This window comes from Pseudophryne corroboree, chromosome 4 (assembly GCF_028390025.1).
Source record: "Pseudophryne corroboree isolate aPseCor3 chromosome 4, aPseCor3.hap2, whole genome shotgun sequence".
Taxonomy (NCBI): domain Eukaryota; kingdom Metazoa; phylum Chordata; class Amphibia; order Anura; family Myobatrachidae; genus Pseudophryne; species Pseudophryne corroboree.
Genome location: NC_086447.1, coordinates 598,433,865 through 598,453,547, shown reverse-complemented (window position 1 = coordinate 598,453,547; position 19,683 = coordinate 598,433,865). Strand labels below are relative to the sequence as shown.

Genomic DNA, 19,683 nt, shown 5'->3' with positions numbered 1-19,683 from the left:
TGAAATAGAAAAATAGAAAAGTACCAATCAGAATTCCATACAGCCTCTCTCATACAGTAACCACAGTCAATAGGCATTTGACAACACCAAAACTTGCAATTTGACCAGTGGCATCCAAAGATATATATATAATAGGTATAATATGTAATAAACTGATTGATTCATTCCAGAAAAGGGGGAAAAATATTTAGCAAAATGCTGTGCATAAATACATTATGCTGTATCTGTATCTTTGGGACCTTCTTCATTCGTTGCAGTAGCATTCCCGTATTCTATATATTCCACTGCTCCATAAAGCAAAATTCCAACCACTACAACACACATTAATACATACAGCTTGATATAAACACATAAAAATGAACTGTACCCAAAGGCAATGGCAAATCCAAGAGATTCCCAAAGAGAGAAATTGGCAAAGGCAGCTTCTTTATTCTTTTCAAACAGTACACCATATAAAGCTGCAAAATAAGACAATAATCAGAAACATTTTAAATCTGGGACTCAATAAAGATACTAGTAAGGGATAAACTTGTAATTTGTGAGTTATACTTTAATTAAGATCATTTCATGCACTATTTTCTTTAATGATCATTCTGTTATTCAAAACTTAAACAATATTTTATTATTTTTTGTTTTTTGCTTTAAGCATGTGATGATTTGTTTATATGCTTATATGCTTCTAAAGGTACATTCAAATGTACATGCTTCTGATGGCTGAGTCATCCTTAAGCTGGCCATACATTAGGACAACCAGCATTAGATCCGATTCCTCATAAGATTTCCCCTGGCACACAATTTGGAGTTTTATGTGAATAGGATGAAGCATACAATCTATCAATCGATTGTATGCCTCACAAAAAGCATGTGATCACCTGGAAGGACATGCCACTCAATAATGATGCTGATCATATACGATGCATTGTATGTGCTGTGAATAAAACACGGTACGATGTGCATACGATTACAACGGATAATATGGGCTGCATATATGATCTGAGGATGTGACATTCGACCCATGGGGCCACGCATCGCATTGTAATCATACCCAAAACATGTACAATGTGCACATAATGCATCATGTGACGCGTCTAAATCATACATTCGTGAGAGATCTCGTACTAGTGTATGGCCAGCTTTAGTCAGTGCATCCTAGTCTCCCATTTCTAGGTTTCTGAGTCTAGAATCTCTTCAATGAGGTGTTCTTACCCTGAACTAACCTTTTATTATTGTATATGTGTATACATAGAGAGAGAGGACGATAGTCTTCATCATAATGATCAAATTACACATTGTGAACAATCTACAAAATCAGACCAAACAAAAACACAACTAATTTAACTAATTTCATAGTTGCAAGTAGCCTGTAAATCTTGATTTAGTTATTACTATACAGTACAATCATGCCAATTTATTATTCACTTGTTACAAACCATAATGACCACATTTTAGGGCAGTTATGTTTAATTTTTAATATAAATAACAACATTGGGTGTGGTTCAATAGATTGATCATAATTAGGTCGACAGGGTCAAAAGGTTGACCTGGAAATGGTTGGCACAAAAATGGTCAACACAAGTTGGTGTCATTTTGTATGTTTAACCAAATGTAGAGCAAATTATTGGAAATGTGTACCCTCACAGGCTCACTTTGTTTGCAACGCTTCATGCCATTGTAGTCCACGTGGATGGTAAATGATAAAAAAACGTGTGTTGACCATTGCCATGTTGAACTTTTGAACTTGTTGACCTTTTACATGTTGACCTTTTGACCATGTCATCCTACATAAGTATGTGCATCCTAAATAAGTATGTACTCTAGGTTTGTTTTTCAGCATGTACTGTAGTTTTTTTTTACTGGCCAGTAGATACCAGCACAATTTAAAGGTGCAGTATAAGATTTAAAACCATTTGTTTAGTTGTGCATGGTGATATAATTTCGGTGGTCTTTATTTAAAATGTTTGATCCCTATATGACATATACTAGGCAAACCATTTCTGGCCTTTTTTACAAATACATAGAACTACTGACCCAATTGATCAGTGATAAAACAGGCACAACTATAGTGAGCACACAGGAGGCACAATAAAAGAAGTTACATTAGCACACTACTTCAAAGGCTTTATAGTGACCCCGCATGCTTGTACTTACAGCTTAGTAGTGTCTGCCACACTGCATCTGCAATTCCCCAGAGACCAGACATGACAAAGAATACAGCAAAATTGCCAGCTGTCGGTTTCCATATCAAGAAGCCAATAATACAACCAATATTTATAGCTGCTCCTGTTACAGAAACATTTGATGCAATTGATTAGGTTTCAAATAATACAATATATACAGTCAAAAGACTGTTGCAAAGATTAATTGTGAGTTAATAGAGATAATTTCATTATTATTATTATCCTTTATTTTTATGGTGCCATAAGGAGTCCACAGCGCCTTACAAAGTACAGAAACAGTAGGAGCAGAACAATAAAAAGAGATTTACAGTACAAAACATAGCAAATCATAGATAAGGTTTATTAACATTGCCGCAGCAGCAGTCAATAAGGCTTGAAAATTGGTGTATGCGTAGACAAGTAAGTCTAGGTGATGTACAGACCAGGGTAATCCAGTTAATGTGGTCAGCAGCAAGGGTGGTACACTAGTAAGTCTGGTTAAAGTACAGGCAAGGGTAATTCAGTTAATATGGTCAAACAGTTCCAGGATCAGATTCAAGTCAAATTATAAAAGTGTGCAGTTCTAGGCAGAAAGGACATGTAATGATCAAGCCCATCTGGGCTGTTCCTCCATAAATAATGGTGATGCTGTGATGTCAGCTCATGTCTCAGTTAGTCACTCTCACTAGAGGAAGTCTCAGCTCAGTGGCATCTGAGGGATGCAGTGGAAAGGGGACACTGGAAATTTTGAATGCAAATCGGCAGCTTAAACTAAGAAGACAGCCAAGTATACATGTGACTTCCTGGAACCCCTCTTCTGCCTCTTTTCCAGAGTTTGTGTCACCCGTTCCCCCACAACACAGAGGTGAATACTGCTTGTGACACCAGCTGCTGAAGGTGACTATCAGAAACAGTGGGACTATTGTTAAAATGCAAAAATTTATGAGATGGTCTAGACCAGTGGTCTCCAACCTTAATTGGGGTGTGAGCTACTTTCGGAAAATATAACCTCTGAAGGAGCTACCCCCTCCCCCCAATGCGCGTGTGTTCCTGTGAAAGTGGATGTGGCCTCACAACTACAAGTAATGCCCCCCGCGTAGTGCCAGATACACAAATAATGCCCCTCAGCAGTGCCAGATACACAAATAATGCCCCTCAGCAGTGCCAGATACACAAATAATGCCTCCCAGCAGAGACAGATACACAAATAATGCCCCCAGCAGTGCCAGATACACAAATAATGCCCCCAGCAGTGCCAGATATACAAATAATGCCTCCCAGCAGAGACAGATACACAAATAATGCCTCCTAGCCGTGCCAGATACAATGCCCCCACCAGTGCCAGATAAAATGCCCCCCGCAGTGTCCAATACAGTGCCCCACACAGTGCTAACCCTTGCTGGCTTCTTCTACTGCCGCTGGTGCTGCTCCTCCTGTATGAGGGACGGAATGGGACGAGAGAGCAGCGCGCGCCTCTCCTGTGAAGTCCGGAGAGCGGCTGCGGTGAGGGAGACAGAGTCTCCGGCGGTGGTGGGCATTTGAAATATGGTGCCGGTAAGTGAGCCAATCAAAACTCGCGGTCCGGCAGCCAATATGGTGCCGGCCGTCAGCCAATCAGGTGCTGCCACTGCCGGTCCACGAGCTCTGATTGGCTGACGGCCGGCACCATATTAAGAATGAAAGGAGGAGGAGTGCCAGTGACTGCCCAAGCCCGTGCACTTTGTGAGCTACCGAAAATACTACGGCGAGCTACGGGTTGGAGATCACTGGTCTAGACTTAGGTATGTAGAGGAAATGAAACACTAAACACAGAAGCGACTAATACATCTTCTGAATAAAGGACTGAGGGCCTGATTCAAAGATGTACGCAATGCCGATATATATACGTAGTTTAGTGTTTATCGACATTGGTGCATGCGCGACAGTCTCACTGCACTCGCTCCAAGGTTCCTTAGAGATGCCGCTCGCAGTGCGGATCTCTTTTCACACTGATTGAGAGTCCGTGCAAGTTTAGGTGAGGTAACGGAGAGAGGCAGCAAAAGGCAGGCATGTCGTGACCGTTATTGGGGCATGTCTCATCTTACATCTGTGGTCCTGTACACAGAAAACATGGCCCATTATCTCAGATCCAACGCCCATTCTTTGCGACTATAGGGTTACTCAGTTGTTCGAATATTGAAATATCTGACCATCGCTGCATGTTTGTGTGTAGCGGCTTGGATCTATGAAGCTGCCAGTGGACATCTCCATACATTTCCAGGTGGGTACAGCATTAGCATATTCTCACACAGCTGCTGCGATTGCATTAGCAGCCATCCCTGAATCAGGACCTGAGATCAGTGCAAGGTTGGACACCATGGATGAGAGCGCACAGTAAAGAACAGAGGATGAAGTAAAGTGTTCAGCAAGGGAAAATAAGGGTAAACCACCTGTTTGCCTTTCTTAAAAAAACAAGTGCAAGTAATAAAGCTACATGGACGAGTGGCTGAAGATAAATTATAATCCATTCCCAAAAGTATAGTATCTTGAAAATAATCTTGAAAATAATGAAGTGATGTGTGCACACTACAATTAGAACTTTACGTACACTGGCAATGCAGAAAAGCAGTAGTAAAATTAACTGTGGGGCTGGTATTAAAACCACTTTCAACTTGCCACCAAAGAACTGAAACCAAATGAGTTGCTTCTGAGAGGTGTTCTGGGTAATGAAAAAAGAATTCACTTTGCGCTTATTTTGATAATTAAAGGCTTAAATGAGATGAGTACAACCACATGTCGCAATATATATTTTGTTTTTAATGTATATTTAGCACTAATTAGTGCCTATTCCCACAGATTTAATACACTAGTAAACATAAATAAATATAAACATCAACAACCTAATCTAATACATAAATATTTTCTCCTAAATATTTGCAATAGATAAATCACTTCTTTATAAAACAACCACTAGTAGAGGTGGATCAATTACTAAAAAAGACAGTGCACTGTCAGATAAAAAGCATATATAGCAGAGCCTTTCCTTTTTTAAAAATCCAGCACAGATGCTTAATGAATGTCCTGATACAAATTGTTTCCAAAAGGTTAAATACCGTTCATACACATGTGTTGTATTCATAAGTGAGCCAGTTCTATTACCACGCCAATATGTGTAAAAGTTCAATATCAACCATTTATGAGGATGTTACTGGGCTCACCACAGTTAAGTGTACAAATGATGAAGCGGCTTCTCCCACTGAGTCAATCGTGTAGTACGAAGGAGTCGGCTAGGAGGCACCGGACGTCTCCGTCCTCCCCAGTCAAATTACCACTGCGCCTTCTGATGATTGCCAGTTAGTTTACTGCCGCTGTCTGGTGATAAGCTGATGCCCGTTTTCAGATCTATCCTCAACGGTTGGTTCCTCGTCACGGATACCTCTGACGCGTTTCGCTCGTACTGGAGCTTTATCGAAGAGTGACACTCTTAAAGCTCCAGTACGAGCGAAACACATCAGAGGTGATGAGGAACCAACCGTTGAGGATAGATCTGAAAACGGGCATCAGCTTATCACCAGACAGTGGCAGTAAACCAACTGGCAATCATCAGAAGGCGCAGTGGTAATTTGACTGGGGAGGACGGAGACGTCCGGTGCCTCCTAGCCGACTCCTTCGTACTACACGATTGACTCACAGTGGGAGAAGCCGCTTCATCATTTGTACACTTAACTGTGGTGAGCCCAGTAACATCCTCATAAATGGTTGATATTGAACTTTTACACATATTGGCGTGGTAATAGAACTGGCTCACTTATGATACAACACATGTGTATGAACGGTATTTAACCTTTTGGAAACAATTTGTATCAGGACATTCATTAAGCATCTGTGCTGGATTTTTTAAAAAGGAAAGGCTCTGCTATATACGCTTTTTATCTGCCAGTACTTTTTTAGTAATTGATCCACCTCTACTAGTGGTTGTTTTATAAAGAAGTGATTTATCTATTGCAAATATTTAGGTGAAAATATTTATGTATTAGATTAGGTTGTTGATGTTTATATTTATTTATGTTTACTAGTGTATTAAATCTGTGGGAATAGGCACTAATTAGTGCTAAATATACATTAAAAACAAAATATATATTGCGACATGTGGTTGTACTCATCTCATTTAAGCCTTTAATTATCAAAATAAGCGCAAAGTGAATTCTTTTTTCATTGTTTGTCTCCTGTAATAACGGGAGGTTTTTTTTTTATGCGTACACAGGCATAATTTCACTGTTTGCAGCTGAATCGTAATTAAGATTTGGTGGAATATTATAGATTTGTTTATAAATAAAAAATTTAACTAGCGCCTAGAGACATATTTGTGGAAACTGTGTTCTGGGTAATGCATTGCACGGATTGCTAGGATCTGTTCAGGCTTTCTATTTTCTTATTTGCACAAGTAACAAAAAAAAGCTGAAAATAATCCGAAATTGATAACCATCTCAAGGCCTTAAAGCCTAGGCTGGTAGGGAAATGTCAGGCTAAAAAGAGTGGGGTCCCCTGGTTTTTCATTAACTAGCACTAGGCTTCACCAGCCAGAGCTGTTGGCACTATAGTAGGTACACTTAGGGCTGTATTAAAATGATATATCACACCCAATCTCCTTTCTAAGATGATCCCAGTTATTGCACAGACTGCGCCCATAGTAATCAGGTTTAGTTGTGTAAAGGGTTGGGTGCCTCGCTACCCCGGGGGTAGGAAGCTGAAATTATATCATGCCCCCAAGGGCAGAAACAGAACGGGTGTGGAAGGGGATGAAAAGAATTGGATACCGCCCTTAGTGTGGGGTCCTCCCAACAGAGTGCCAACCAGCCCTAGGCCTGTCACTACAGGGCTGGTATTCCTAGGGCATTGGGCCCGCAAAATAATGTGAGCCCCCTTAGGGACAACAAGCCCTTTGCTGGGACTATTCCCCACACCCCTAGGAGGTGGATATGAGTTAATCATTTTGTGTACTGTCCAGTCCTCCCCATATCTAGCCACATAACTAGGTTTACCATACTATCTCTTTAAACCAGGACACTCATGGCACAGGTTCTGCAGCTGATAAAAACAAGGTGAAATGCAGGCTTGAAGTCAACCAGCCACAGAATCTGTGTAATTTATGAGTGTCCCGGTTGAAAGAGATAGTATGGTAAGCCTATGCATTACCTCACTTTCTGTCTGATACTCGCTCTGTGATTCTACCCCTCATCCCCTCCCAGAATCCCCTGTGGGAGACTACCACTCTGCTTAGGTTTCACCTTTACACCTTAGGGGACTCAGACAGTGGCCATACTGGAGGACGTCATCTGGAAGAATACCTGTCCTGTACTTTGATCAGATTTCTACACTATTGATATTTCTTATTTGATACAATCATGTTGGGTACGAAATCACGGCACTGAAATCCCTGACTGTCGGGATGCCGCTGTCGATATTCTAACTGTCGTTATTCCGACTAGCGGGATCCTGACAGCATCCAATATAATCTACTCGGCAACATTCCATGTCCTTTATTTTATTTTTTACATTTGTTTTTATTAAAGATTTTCAACATGTGGGTTATTACAACATATATATAAAAATAATCACAGCGAGTATATACAAGGATAAAGAAATATCACTATTACATTTAGCACATAGTGAAGTGAAAATTAATAACATAACCAATTATGGTAAAGAATTTGTACAAAAATTGTAAAATATAAGTAGTTTGTATAAGAAGGGGAAGGAAAGGGAGGAAAAGGTCGCCTGCAGCCCAACACTCCCCAAGCATAAAATTCAGACCTGATCGCTGCTGTGTTTTCTCACAGGCTGCGATCAGGTCTGAACTGCGAATGCACTGCAATGCGCAGGCGCGACGGATCACAGCACCGGTCAGCGACGGGATTGTGCGAAAAATCTGAACGCAAGGCGATTGACAGGAAGAGGGCATTTGTGGGTGGCAACTGACCGTTTTTAAGGAGTATCCGGAAAAACGCAGGAGGGACCAGGTGTTTGGAGGGAGGGTTTCTGACGTCAGCTCCAGCCCCAATCATCGCAGCGGCTGAGTAAGTCCTCGGCTGAGCAGAAACTGCACAAACTTATGTTTGTGCAGTTCTGCTACAAATGCAGTCACACACCTGCACACATCCAAAACCCTCCCCCTGTAGGCGGCGACTACCTGATCACAGGGATGCAAAAAACACACCCTAGCGATCAGGTCTCAATTACCCCCAATATTCTAACCAAACTGAATAGGAGCGTCAGATAGAAACATTCTGTTGTTTGGTTGAAATGTTCAGAATATCAATAAAAGATTCCCAGTCGGAAAAAAAAATTGTCAAGTCGTTGTTCTTCATATAAGCATGTCTCCATCCAGTCAATTTTAAACACAAGTTTATCCTTATACATTTTCAGAGAAGGAAAGGAGGGGTGTATCCATAGCTGAAGTATACACATCCTCACCACAGCTGTGAGTACCAGAAGCAGTTTGCGGTAACCCAATGAAATTTTGTAATTGATTGTTAATATACCAAAGATAGTCCATTCCAGGGTAAATGGTAAAAAATGTACCAGCTATGAAATAACAAATTCCTTGACTTGAAGCCAATTTTTTTTAATGGGGGTACAATCCCAAAAACAATGGTAAAGGGAAGTATCTGATCTAGCACATTTCAGACATGTTGATGAGGGAGAAAGTCTGATTAGATGACAATGGGAGAGGGACAAATATCCTCTATAAAAAAAGAAATAATTCTAAAACATTTCTTGGTAGGTTGTGGCTGCTAAAACTTGAATCTATGCATCTTATAAATAAGAAAGTCTGTTTGTTTGTCTGCTTGAGATAAACTCTGAAACCACTGAACCAATGCGGTTTTAACCATTTTGTAGGTAATTTTCTCAGGCAGTTTTAGGCTAAGTATCATCACGATTGGTCGTCAGGAGCAAGCCCAGCGACAGGGGAGGTGAAAGGGGACACAATTACCAGGCCCCGTCGTTCAGAGGGGCCAGAGGATCAGGGAGGGTGGGGAAACGGCACCATAACTTGGTCTCTCTTGGTCTGCGTGACACTGCCCTCTCCTGGCTGTCCTACCTCTCTGATCGTTCCTTCTCTGTCTCCTCTCATGACACCCCCCCCTTCCTCCACTTCCACTAACTTCTGGTGTCCCCCAAGTTTCTGTTCTTGGTCCTCTACTTTTCTCTCTCTCTATACGTCCTCTTTAGGTGAACTCATTAGGTCTTTCAACTTCCAATATAACCTCTATGCTGATAACACTCAAATCTACCTTTCCTCCCCTAATCTCTCCCCGGCTCTCCTCATTTGTGCCTCCAACTGTCTCTCTGCTATCTCTTCCTGGATGTCCCAGCACTATCTTAAACTCAACATGTCCAAGACTGAGTTGATCATCTTCCCACCCTCCCGCACAACCTCACCTCCCACAATCTCATTATCCATTTATGGCACGACTATTTCCTCTAGCTGACTCTCCAGTCTTCTGATTACTTCCTCCCACTCCTATCTCCAAGATTTTTCATGTGCTGCTCCCTTACTCTGGAATTCTCTACCTCTCCCCCTCAGACTCTCGACAGAACTTCAAACGGGCTCTTAAGACCCACTTCTTTACCAAACCCAGCCAAATCTAATCCTAACCCTCTGTCCCACGCCCGGTCTATCCCATCTGGTCACCCCTGTCTGTCTGCCCCTCCCCTTTAGAATGTAAGCTCTCATGAGTTGGGCCCTCTTCCCTCATGCACTTATCCTTTTATTACTTTAATAATCCTCAACTGCCTAAATCATGCAGTTTTCGGCCACCTTGATACTTATCTCAGTGTCGTCTACTGATGTAGTTATGTTCAGTTACCCCGTATTTGTCCTATATTGTCTTCAACTGTAAGTTACTGTTTTCCTGTTTTGATTATGTGCATATGTACTCTGTAATTGGGCGCTGCGGAACCCTTGTGGCGGCATATAAATAAAGGATAATAATAATAATAACATCCATGAATAGTTTTTACATTGTCTACACCAACGACCCACCAGTCACTTGGTCCGGTTCCCATGGTCCCGCCTCTATTGCTGACATTTCAACGTCATATACTGTGCTGCTCCTGTCTTTCCCATTCCCTGTCTCTTTCTGCCACTGAGGAGTAGAGAGAGCAGCAATGGGCAGGGCGAGCAGGATGTGTGGCCTGGGCAAAGGGAGCGCTGACTGGAGCAGATACATGGGACCAAGATCACGCTCTCCCCTTCATCAAACAGTACAGCTGCGATGTGGAGGCAGAAAGAGCAGAGGTAACCTGGCAGCCAACCTCTAAACAGTACATCTAAGACCCAGCAACTGCATAACCTTGAAATCAGCAGCACAGGAGATTGGACCAATCGTGACCTCCCTTAAGGTCATTTCAGAGAAGGGAAAACAGACTGCATTGCTTCAGTATTAGCAGCCAGATAGGAGTCCTGGCTAGCATTAAAATAAATCTTTGTGTTTGAATAAGAAAAGAACAATTTCCCTGGAGCTGCATGAGGTGGTCAGCCAAACACTAGAATTGTCAAAACACTGGACCCCCTGGAGATACCCATAGGAACCAATCAGATTCCAATCAACATTTATCTAGCTGCTGCTAGAAGATAATAGCTAGAATCGGATTGGTTGCTATGGGCAACATGTCTACTTCTAAAAAACTCACACCTTAGTAAATATACCCCTGTCTCTCTTTCTCTCTCTCTCTCTGCCCTGGTCTGTCTCTTTATCTCTCTCTCTTGCTGCCCCTGCTTTCTCCCTCTTTGCCCCTGGCCTGTTTCTCTCTCTCTTTGCCTCTTGTCTGTCTCCCTGGTCTCTTCCTCTCTCTGCCCCTGGTCTGTCTGTCTCTCTCTGTCCTTAGTCTGTCTGTCTATCTCTTTCTCTCTGTCCCTGGTGTCTCTCTGCCCCTGGTCTGTCTCTCCCTCTCTCCCCTTCTGTGTCTGCCCCTTGTCTCTCTCTGCTTTGGTCTTTCTTTCTCTCCCTGACCCCCCCCCCCCCCCCCATCTCTCTATCTCTCAGCCCCTGATTTGTCTCTCCATGGTCTGTCTCTCACTCTGCTCATGGTCTGTTTCCCTCTCTCTGCCCCTGGTCTATCTCTCTTTCCCTGGTCTGTCTCTCCCTCTCTCTCTGCCCTTTGTATGTCTCTCCCCATCTATCTCTCTCTGGCCCTGGTATGTATCTCTCTGCCCTTGTCCCTCTCTCTCTGGTTCCCTTCTCTCTCTGCCCCTGGTCTGTCTCACTCCCTCGTCTATCTCTCTCACTGCCCTTAGCCTGTCTCTTTCACTGCACCTGGTCTGTCTCTCTCTGTGCCCATGGTTTGTCTCTCTCTGGTCTCTCTCTCTCTGCCCCTGGTCTCTCTCTCCCCCCTCTCTCTCTCTGCCTCTGGTCTCTCTCCCTGCCCTCTTTCTCTCTGGCTATTTTCTGTCTCACTGCTGCTGGTCTGTCTCTCTCTCAATCTGTGCCCATGGTTTGTCTCTCTCCTTGGGTCTCCTCTGTCTCTCCGTGGTCTGTCTCTCTCACTGCCCTTGGTCTGTCTCTCTCTGCCCATGGTCTCCCCCCTCTCACTGCCCCTGGTCTGTCTCTCTTGTCTATCTCTGCCCCTGGTCTCTCCCCTCATTCTTACTTTCTGTCCCTGGTCTCTCCCCCTTATCTTTCTGTACCTAGTCTCTCCCTCTCTTTCTGCCCCTGGTCTCCCCCCTCTCTCTGCCCTGGTCTATTCATTCCTCTCTCTGTCCCTGGTCTCCCTCTGTCTCTGCTGTCTCTCTACCACTGATCTCTCTCCCTCCCTCTCTCTGCCCCTGGTCTCTTCTCTATGCCCATAGTCTCTCTCTCTCTCTGCCACTGGTCTGTCCTTCTCTGCCCTTGGTCTCTCCCTCTCTCGGCCCCTGGTCAGTCTCTCTCCCTATCTCTCTGCCACTGGTCTGTCTCTCCCTGGTCTCTCCATCTGTCCCTGGTCTGTCTCTCTCCCTGGTCTCTCCCTCTTTCTGACACTGGTCTCTTACTCTCTCTGCCCCTTCACTCTATGCCTCTGGTCTCTCCCCTCTCTCTCCCTGGTCTCCCTCTCTCTGCCCCTTGTCTCTCCCCCCATTCTCCCTGCCTAGTCTGTCTCTCTGCCCCTTGTCTATCTCTGCCCCTGGTCTTTCCTCTCTCTGCCCCTGGTCTCTTCCACTCCCCCTCTCTTTCTCTCGCTCTGCCCCTGGTCTCTCCCCTCTCTTTCTCTGCCCCTTGTCTGCAGCTCCTCTCTCTCTCTGCCCCTTGTCTCTCTCTTCCTCCCTCTGCCCCAGATCTTTCTTTATCTGACCTAGGTCTCTCTCTCACTCTTCCCTAGATCTCTGTCTATCTCCCTCTGACCCATGTCTTTATTTCTCTCCCACATTTGTCGCTCTCTCTCCTTTTCTCATGTTTCTCTCAGCACTGATAATGGCTTCCACCCTGCCATCAGTGTAGAGGGTGTCTCACTGGGACCCTGCAATTTCACTAGGCCCCTCCACTTTCATTGTCTTCTCTTCTCGGCCTGGATGATGGCAATGTTGCTCTGAGTCTGCAATGCTAGTTCTGTTCCTTGCCTGCTCCCTCTGATGGTACCATCAACAGCTGCATCCCATCTGGTGCTGTCACGTTCCAGAGGATGGTTTGTCTAACCTGACTATATGCGGGATGCTCGGGGCCATGAGAAGGTTCTGTATGTGTCATTGGCTCCTACTAAGTTGGGGTTGAAGGGGTGTAATTTTTTACATTTACCCTGAGTGCCATCAGGGTAAATGTAAAAAAGCCTCTGGAGAGCAACTTTGTGACGAGCAGGAAAACTGCCTCCTGCCTGCATTCCCACTTCTGTCCTTTCAAACACGAGACACCCTGAATGTGGTGACTCCCTCCTGGGTCCTGGCACCCTGGTAAATACTGTGATCATTGCAGTAAAAAATATAAATGAATCACAGTCACCAGCAAAAAAAAAATTCTGCAGCCAGATATGTATGTATACAGATGGAGCCTCCATTATTCAATCTCCTTCTGTGACTAGGCGTGCCCACCTGGACGCACCTAGTCACTGTGAGCGTCTTCGTCTGAATGGGTGCGCGTGCCCGGACAGGGATGTTCCCCATTCACTTGAATGGAGAGCGTCTCCGTCCATCAAACAGAGACACTTACAATGGGAAGCGGCTCTGTGCACTCCCGACGTGACTAGACGAATGGATCGCCTAGTCACGCCGAGAGTGCGTGCGTGTCCCTCGGTCATCTAAGATAACGCTGGCTCCATCTATATATATATGTTATAATGACACAACACCACTAACATGATTGGACACACTAGGTCACATGATCAAACACTATTTGCCAACTGTCACCAAAACCTCATAACAGAGCCACAACTGTATCACTCCTCAATTGTAAACACTAGTATTATTCACAGAGACAATACTCACAAAAGAGAAGCACTGAAGCCTCACTGCCAGCAGCACATCAGTCCAGCACTGCCAGCAGCACATCACTCATTCCCAGCAGCACATCACTCCTGCACTGACAGCAGCACATCACTTCGTCACTGCCAGCAGCACATCACTCCTTCACTGTCAGCAGCACATCACTCCCTTACTGCCAGCAGCACATCACTGCCAGCAGCACATCACTCCTCACTGCCAGCAGCACATCACTCCCTCGCTGCCAGTAGCACATCACTCCCTTACTAACAGCAGCACGTCACTCCCTCACTAAAAGCAGCACATCACTCCCTTGCTGACAGTAGCACATATCTCCCTCGATGGCAGCAGCACATCTATGCATGTCTCACTAGGAAAGATGCAGATCAACCAGTAGCCAGACATTTCAAAACAGCTGGTCATCAACTAAGATATACGATCATCAATCAAGTAACATCATCTATAAGGGGTAAAGACAGAGCAAAGAAACTCCTTCAAATGGAATCCAAGTGAATCTATGTACTGTACACCACACATCCTAAAAGACTTAGGGGTCTATTCATGAAGCAGTGAAAAGAGTGGAGAAGTGAGCCAGTGGAGAAGTTGCCCATGGCAAACAATCAGCATTGAAGTAACATTTATAATTTGCATACTATACAATTGTACGGAGCAGCTGATTGGTTGCCATGGGCAACTTCTCCACAGGCTCACTTCTCCACACTTATCACTGCTTCATGAATAGACACATTAATGACAGGATACTATGGAGTGTTTTCTTTTAATTCACTGGGCCTAATTCAGACCCCGTCGTTGAAGTGCGAAAATTGCAATGAAGATAGGCTGCGTAGGCAGGGGGCTACTCGAAACATGCAAAAGCATCACCGCCGTGAGATGCTTTTGCATTTCTGTGGGGGGAAGGGGGGGTGTTTGCAGGATCCAGCATGCGGGGCGGACTTGCCCTGTGCTGGGCGTCCCCCCGCATGTCAAAGAATTTGATCGTAGATGTGCTTTTTATTCCGCATATCTACAGTACGATCAGGTTCGCATTACCCCCCTTTTCTCTAACGTCCTAAGTGGATGCTGGGGACTCCGTAAGGACCATGGGGATTAGCGGCTCCGCAGGAGACTGGGCACAACTATAAAGAAAGCTTTTAGACTACTGGTGTGCACTGGCTCCTCCCACTAAGACCCTCCTCCAGACTTCAGTTAGATTCTTGTGCCCGGCTGAGCTGGATGCACACTAGGGGCTCTCCTGAGCACCTAGAAAGAAAGTATATTTAGGTTTTTTATTTTACAGTGAGATCTGCTGGCAACAGACTCACTGCAGCGAGGGACTAAGGGGAGAAGAAGCGAACCTACCTAACAGGTGGTAGTTTAGGCTTCTTAGGCTACTGGACACCATTAGCTCCAGAGGGATCGACCGCAGGACCCGACCTTGGTGTTTGTTCCCGGAGCCGCGCCGCCGTCCCCCTTACAGAGCCAGAAGCAACGAAGAGGTCCGGAAAATCGGCGGCAGAAGACTTCGGTCTTCACCAAGGTAGCGCACAGCACTGCAGCTGTGCGCCATTGCTCCTCATGTACACCTCACACTTCGGTCACTGATGGGTGCAGGGCGCTGGGGGGGGGGCGCCCTGAGGGCAATATATGACACCTTGGCTGGCAAATATACATCATATATAGTCCTAGAGGCTATATAGATGTAAAATTACCCCTGCCAGTATTCCAGAAAAAGCGGGAGAAAGTCCGCCGAAAAGGGGGCGGGGCTTCTCCCTCAGCACACTGGCGCCATTTTTCCCTCACAGCTCCGCTGGAAGGAAGCTCCATGGCTCTCCCCTGCAGTCTGAACGCTACAGAAGGGTAAAAAAGAGAGGGGGGGCACTAAATTTAGGCGCAGTATAGATAATATATATATATATATAAGATATATAAAAAAGCAGCTATAAGGGAAAACACTCATTGATAATGGGATCCCAGTGTTATATAGCGCTCTGGTGTGTGCTGGCATACTCTCTCTCTGTCTCCCCAAAGGGCTTTGTGGGGTCCTGTCCTCTGTCAGAGCATTCCCTGTGTGTTTGCGGTGTGTCGGTACGGCTGTGTCGACATGTTTGATGAGGAGGCTTATGTGGAGGCGGAGCAGATGCCTGTAAATGTGATGTCACCCCCTGCGGGGTCGACACCTGAGTGGATGGTGCTGTGGAAGGAATTACGTGATAGTGTCGACTCCTTACATAAAAGGTTTGACGACATACCAAATGTGGGACAGCCGGCTTCTCAGCCTGTGTCTGCCCAGGCGTCTCAAAAGCCATCAGGGGCTCTAAAACGCCCGCTACCTCAGATGGTTGACACAGATGTCGACACGGATACTGACTCCAGTGTCGACGACGAGGAGACTAATGTAACTTCCAGTAGGGCCACACGTTACATGATTGAGGCAATGAAAAATGTGTTACACATTTCTGATGTTACCCCCGGTACCACAAAAAAGGGTATAATGTTTGGAGAGAAAAAACTACCAGTAGCTTTTCCTCCATCTGAAGAGTTAAATGAAGTGTGTGAAGAAGCGTGGGCTTCCCCTGATAAAAAGCTGGTAATTTCTAAGAGGTTACTAATGGCGTACCCTTTCCCGCCAGAGGATAGGTCACGCTGGGAAACATCCCCTAGGGTGCATAAAGCGCTCACACGCTTGTCAAAAAAGGTGGCACTACCGTCTCCGGATACGGCCGCCCTGAAGGGATCTGCTGATAGAAAGCAGGAGGCTATCCTGAAATCTATATATACACACACAGGTGTTATATTGAGACCGGCTATAGCTTCAGCCTGGATGTGCAGTGCTGCTGCTGCGTGGTCAGATTCCCTGTCAGAAAATATAGATACCCTAGACAGGGACACTATTTTGCTAAACGTAGAGCATATAAAAGACGCACTTTTATACATGAGGGATGCACAGAGGGATATTTGCCGGCTGGCATTCAAAATTAGTGCAATGTCCATTTCTGCCAGGAGAGGGTTATGGACTCGGCAGTGGACAGGTGATGCAGATTCCAAACGACACATGGAAGTTCTGCCTTATAAGGGTGAGGAATTGTTCGGGGATGGTCTCTCGGACCTCGTTTCCACAGCAACAGCTGGGAAGTCTACATTTTTACCCCATGTTCCCTCACAACCAAAGAAAGCACCGTATTATCAGGTACAGTCCTTTCGGCCCAATAGGGGCAAGCGGGTTAAAGGCGCGTCCTTTCTGCCCAGAGGCAGAGGTAGGGGAAAGAAGCTGCAGCATACAGCTAGTTCCCAGGAGCAAAAGTCCTCCCCCGCTTCCTCTAAGTCCACAGCATGACGCTGGGGCTTCACAGGCAGAGCCAGGTACGGTGGGGGTCCGTCTCAAAAATTTCAGCAATCAGTGGGCTCGCTCACGGGTGGATCCCTGGATCCTTCAAGTAGTATCTCAGGGGTACAAGCTGGAATTCGAGACGTCTCCCCCCCGCCGTTTCCTCAAATCTGCCTTGCCAACCACTCCCTCAGGCAGGGAGGCAGTGTTACAGGCAATTCAAAAGCTGTATTCACAACAAGTGATAGTAAAGGTGCCCCTACTTCAACAAGGAAGGGGTTACTATTCCACAATGTTTGTGGTACCGAAACCGGACGGTTCGGTGAGACCCATTTTAAATTTGAAATCCTTGAACACATATATAAAAAAATTCAAGTTCAAGATGGAATCGCTCAGGGCGGTTATTGCAAGCCTGGACGAGGGGGATTACATGGTATCGCTGGACATCAAGGATGCTTACCTACATGTCCCCATTTACCATCCTCACCAGGAGGACCTCAGGTTTGTGGTACAAGATTGTCATTACCAATTCCAGACGTTGCCGTTCGGTCTCTCCACGGCTCCGAGGGTCTTTACCAAGGTAATGGCGGAAATGATGATACTCCTTCGAAAGAAGGGAGTTTTAATTATCCCGTACTTGGACGATCTCCTGATAAAGGCGAGGTCCAGAGAGCAGTTGTTGGTAGGGGTAGCACTATCTCGGGAAGTGCTACAACAGCACGGCTGGATTCTAAACATTCCAAAGTCACAGCTGGTCCCTGCGACGCGCCTGCTGTTCCTAGGGATGGTTCTGGACACAGAACAGAGAAAAGTGTTTCTCCCGGAGGAAAAGGCCAAGGAGCTGTCATCTCTAGTCAGAGGCCTCCTAAAACCAAAACAGGTGTCGGTGCATCACTGCACGCGGATCCTGGGAAAAATGGTAGCTTCCTACGAAGCGATTCCATTCGGCAGGTTGCATGCAAGAACCTTTCAGTGGGACCTGTTGGCAGTGGCGTCATGAGGGGGGTGCGGGGGGTGCGGCCCGCACCCAGGTGTCACCCTTCAATGGGGTGACACCAAAAAGAGTTGTACACCCACACTCTATTCACCGCCGCGGTGCCGCCTGATCTGTACTGCCGCAATCTATAGATGCCGGGTGCAGGACGTCACTCTCGTGACGTCACCACGCACGCCGGCACCGCAGGGCAGATCATTCTGTGAGGGAGAATGGGAGTCGAGTGCATGGTGCCCACGTGGGGTGCGCCCGGCTCCCGTCTTGCAGCTAGCGGGGTACCCGGCTCTCCTCCCTGCCTGCCACCGCCGGAGCACCGCCGGGCGCGCACAGGAGATGCGCCTGGATCTCATCCCTGCCGCTGAAGGAGCACCGCCGGGCGCGCACAGGAGATGCGCCTGGATCTCGTCCCTGCCACTGAAGGAGCACCGTCGGGCGCTTGGTTCCTGTACCTATCGCTGCTGGAGCTGGTAGGCTTTAAAATTAAATGACAATCTCCAGTATGTTCCTCTCCAACCCAGCGTCCTAATCCCCAGTCTGTCCCTCTCCCACTCTGCATCCTCTCCCACCCAGCATCCCAATCCCCAGTATGTCCTCCTTCCACCCTGCTTCCTCTCCCACCCAGTGTCCCAATCCCCAGTATGTCCCCCTCCCACTCTGTGTCCTCTCCTACCCAGCGTCCTAATTCCCGGTATGTCCCCCTCCCACTCTGCATCCTCTCCAATCCCAGCGTTCCAATCCCCAGTATGTCCCCCTCCCACTCTGCATCCTCTCCCACCCAGTGTCTCAATCCCCAGTATGTCCCCCTCCCACTCTGCGTCCTCTCCTACCCAGCGTCCCAATTCCCGGTATGTCCCCCTCCCACTCTGCATCCTCTCCAATCCCAGCGTTCCAATCCCCAGTATGTCCCCCTCCCACTCTGCATCCTCTCCCACCCAGTGTCTCAGTCCCCAGTATGTCCCCCTCCCACTCTGCGTCCTCTCCTACCCAGCGTCCCAATTCCCGGTATGTCCCACTCTGCATCCTCTCCAATCACAGCGTCCCAATCCCCAGTATGTCCCCCTCCCACTCTGCATCCTATCCCACCCAGCTTCCCAATCCCCAGTATGTCCCCCTCCCCACTCTGCGTCCTCTTCCACCCAGCGTCTCAATCCCCAGTATGTCCCCCTCCGACTCTGCATCCTCTCCCACCCAGCGTCCCAATCCCCAGTATGTCCCCCTCCCACTCTGCGTCCTCTCCCACCCAGCGTCCCAATTCCCGGTATGTCCCACTCTGCGTCCTCTCCCACCCAGCGTCTCAATCCCCAGTATGTCCTCCTCCCACTCTGCGTCCTCTCCCACCCAGTGTCCCAATCCCTAGTATGTCCCCCTCTCACTCTGCGTCCTCGCCCACCCTGCGTCCCAATCCCCAGTATGTCCCCCTCCCACTCTGCGTCCTCTCCCACCCAGTGTCCCAATCCTCAGTATGTCCCCCTCCCACCCTGCGTCCTCTCCCACCCAGCGTCCCAATCCCTAGTATGTCCCCCTCCCACCCTGCGTCCTCTCCCACCCAGCGTCCCAATCCCCAGTATGTCCACCTCCCACTCTGCGTCCTCTCCAACCCAGCGTACCAATCCCCAGTATGTCCTCCTCCAACTCTGCGTCCTCTCCCACCCAGCGTCCCAATCCCCAGCATGTCCTCCTCCCACCCAGTGTCCCAATCTTCAGTATGTCCTCCTCCCACTCTGCGTCCTCTCCCACCCAGCCTCCCAATCCCCAGCATGTCCCCCTCCCACCCAGCATC

General features: G+C 46.9%; 1 protein-coding gene across 1 annotated transcript in view; it reads right to left on the bottom strand.

The window, feature by feature from the left end:
- Nucleotides 1-213: 213 nt before the first annotated feature.
- Nucleotides 214-19,683, bottom strand: part of LOC134910970 (protein unc-93 homolog A-like) — a 78,060-nt gene continuing 58,590 nt past the window's right edge. Inside the window, exons 7-8 of the mRNA XM_063919361.1 lie at nt 2,149-2,280; nt 214-458 (exon numbers count right to left, since the gene is read on the bottom strand). Of these exons, the coding sequence (XP_063775431.1) occupies nt 214-458; nt 2,149-2,280 (377 nt within the window). The remainder of the gene's footprint in view (nt 459-2,148; nt 2,281-19,683) is intronic.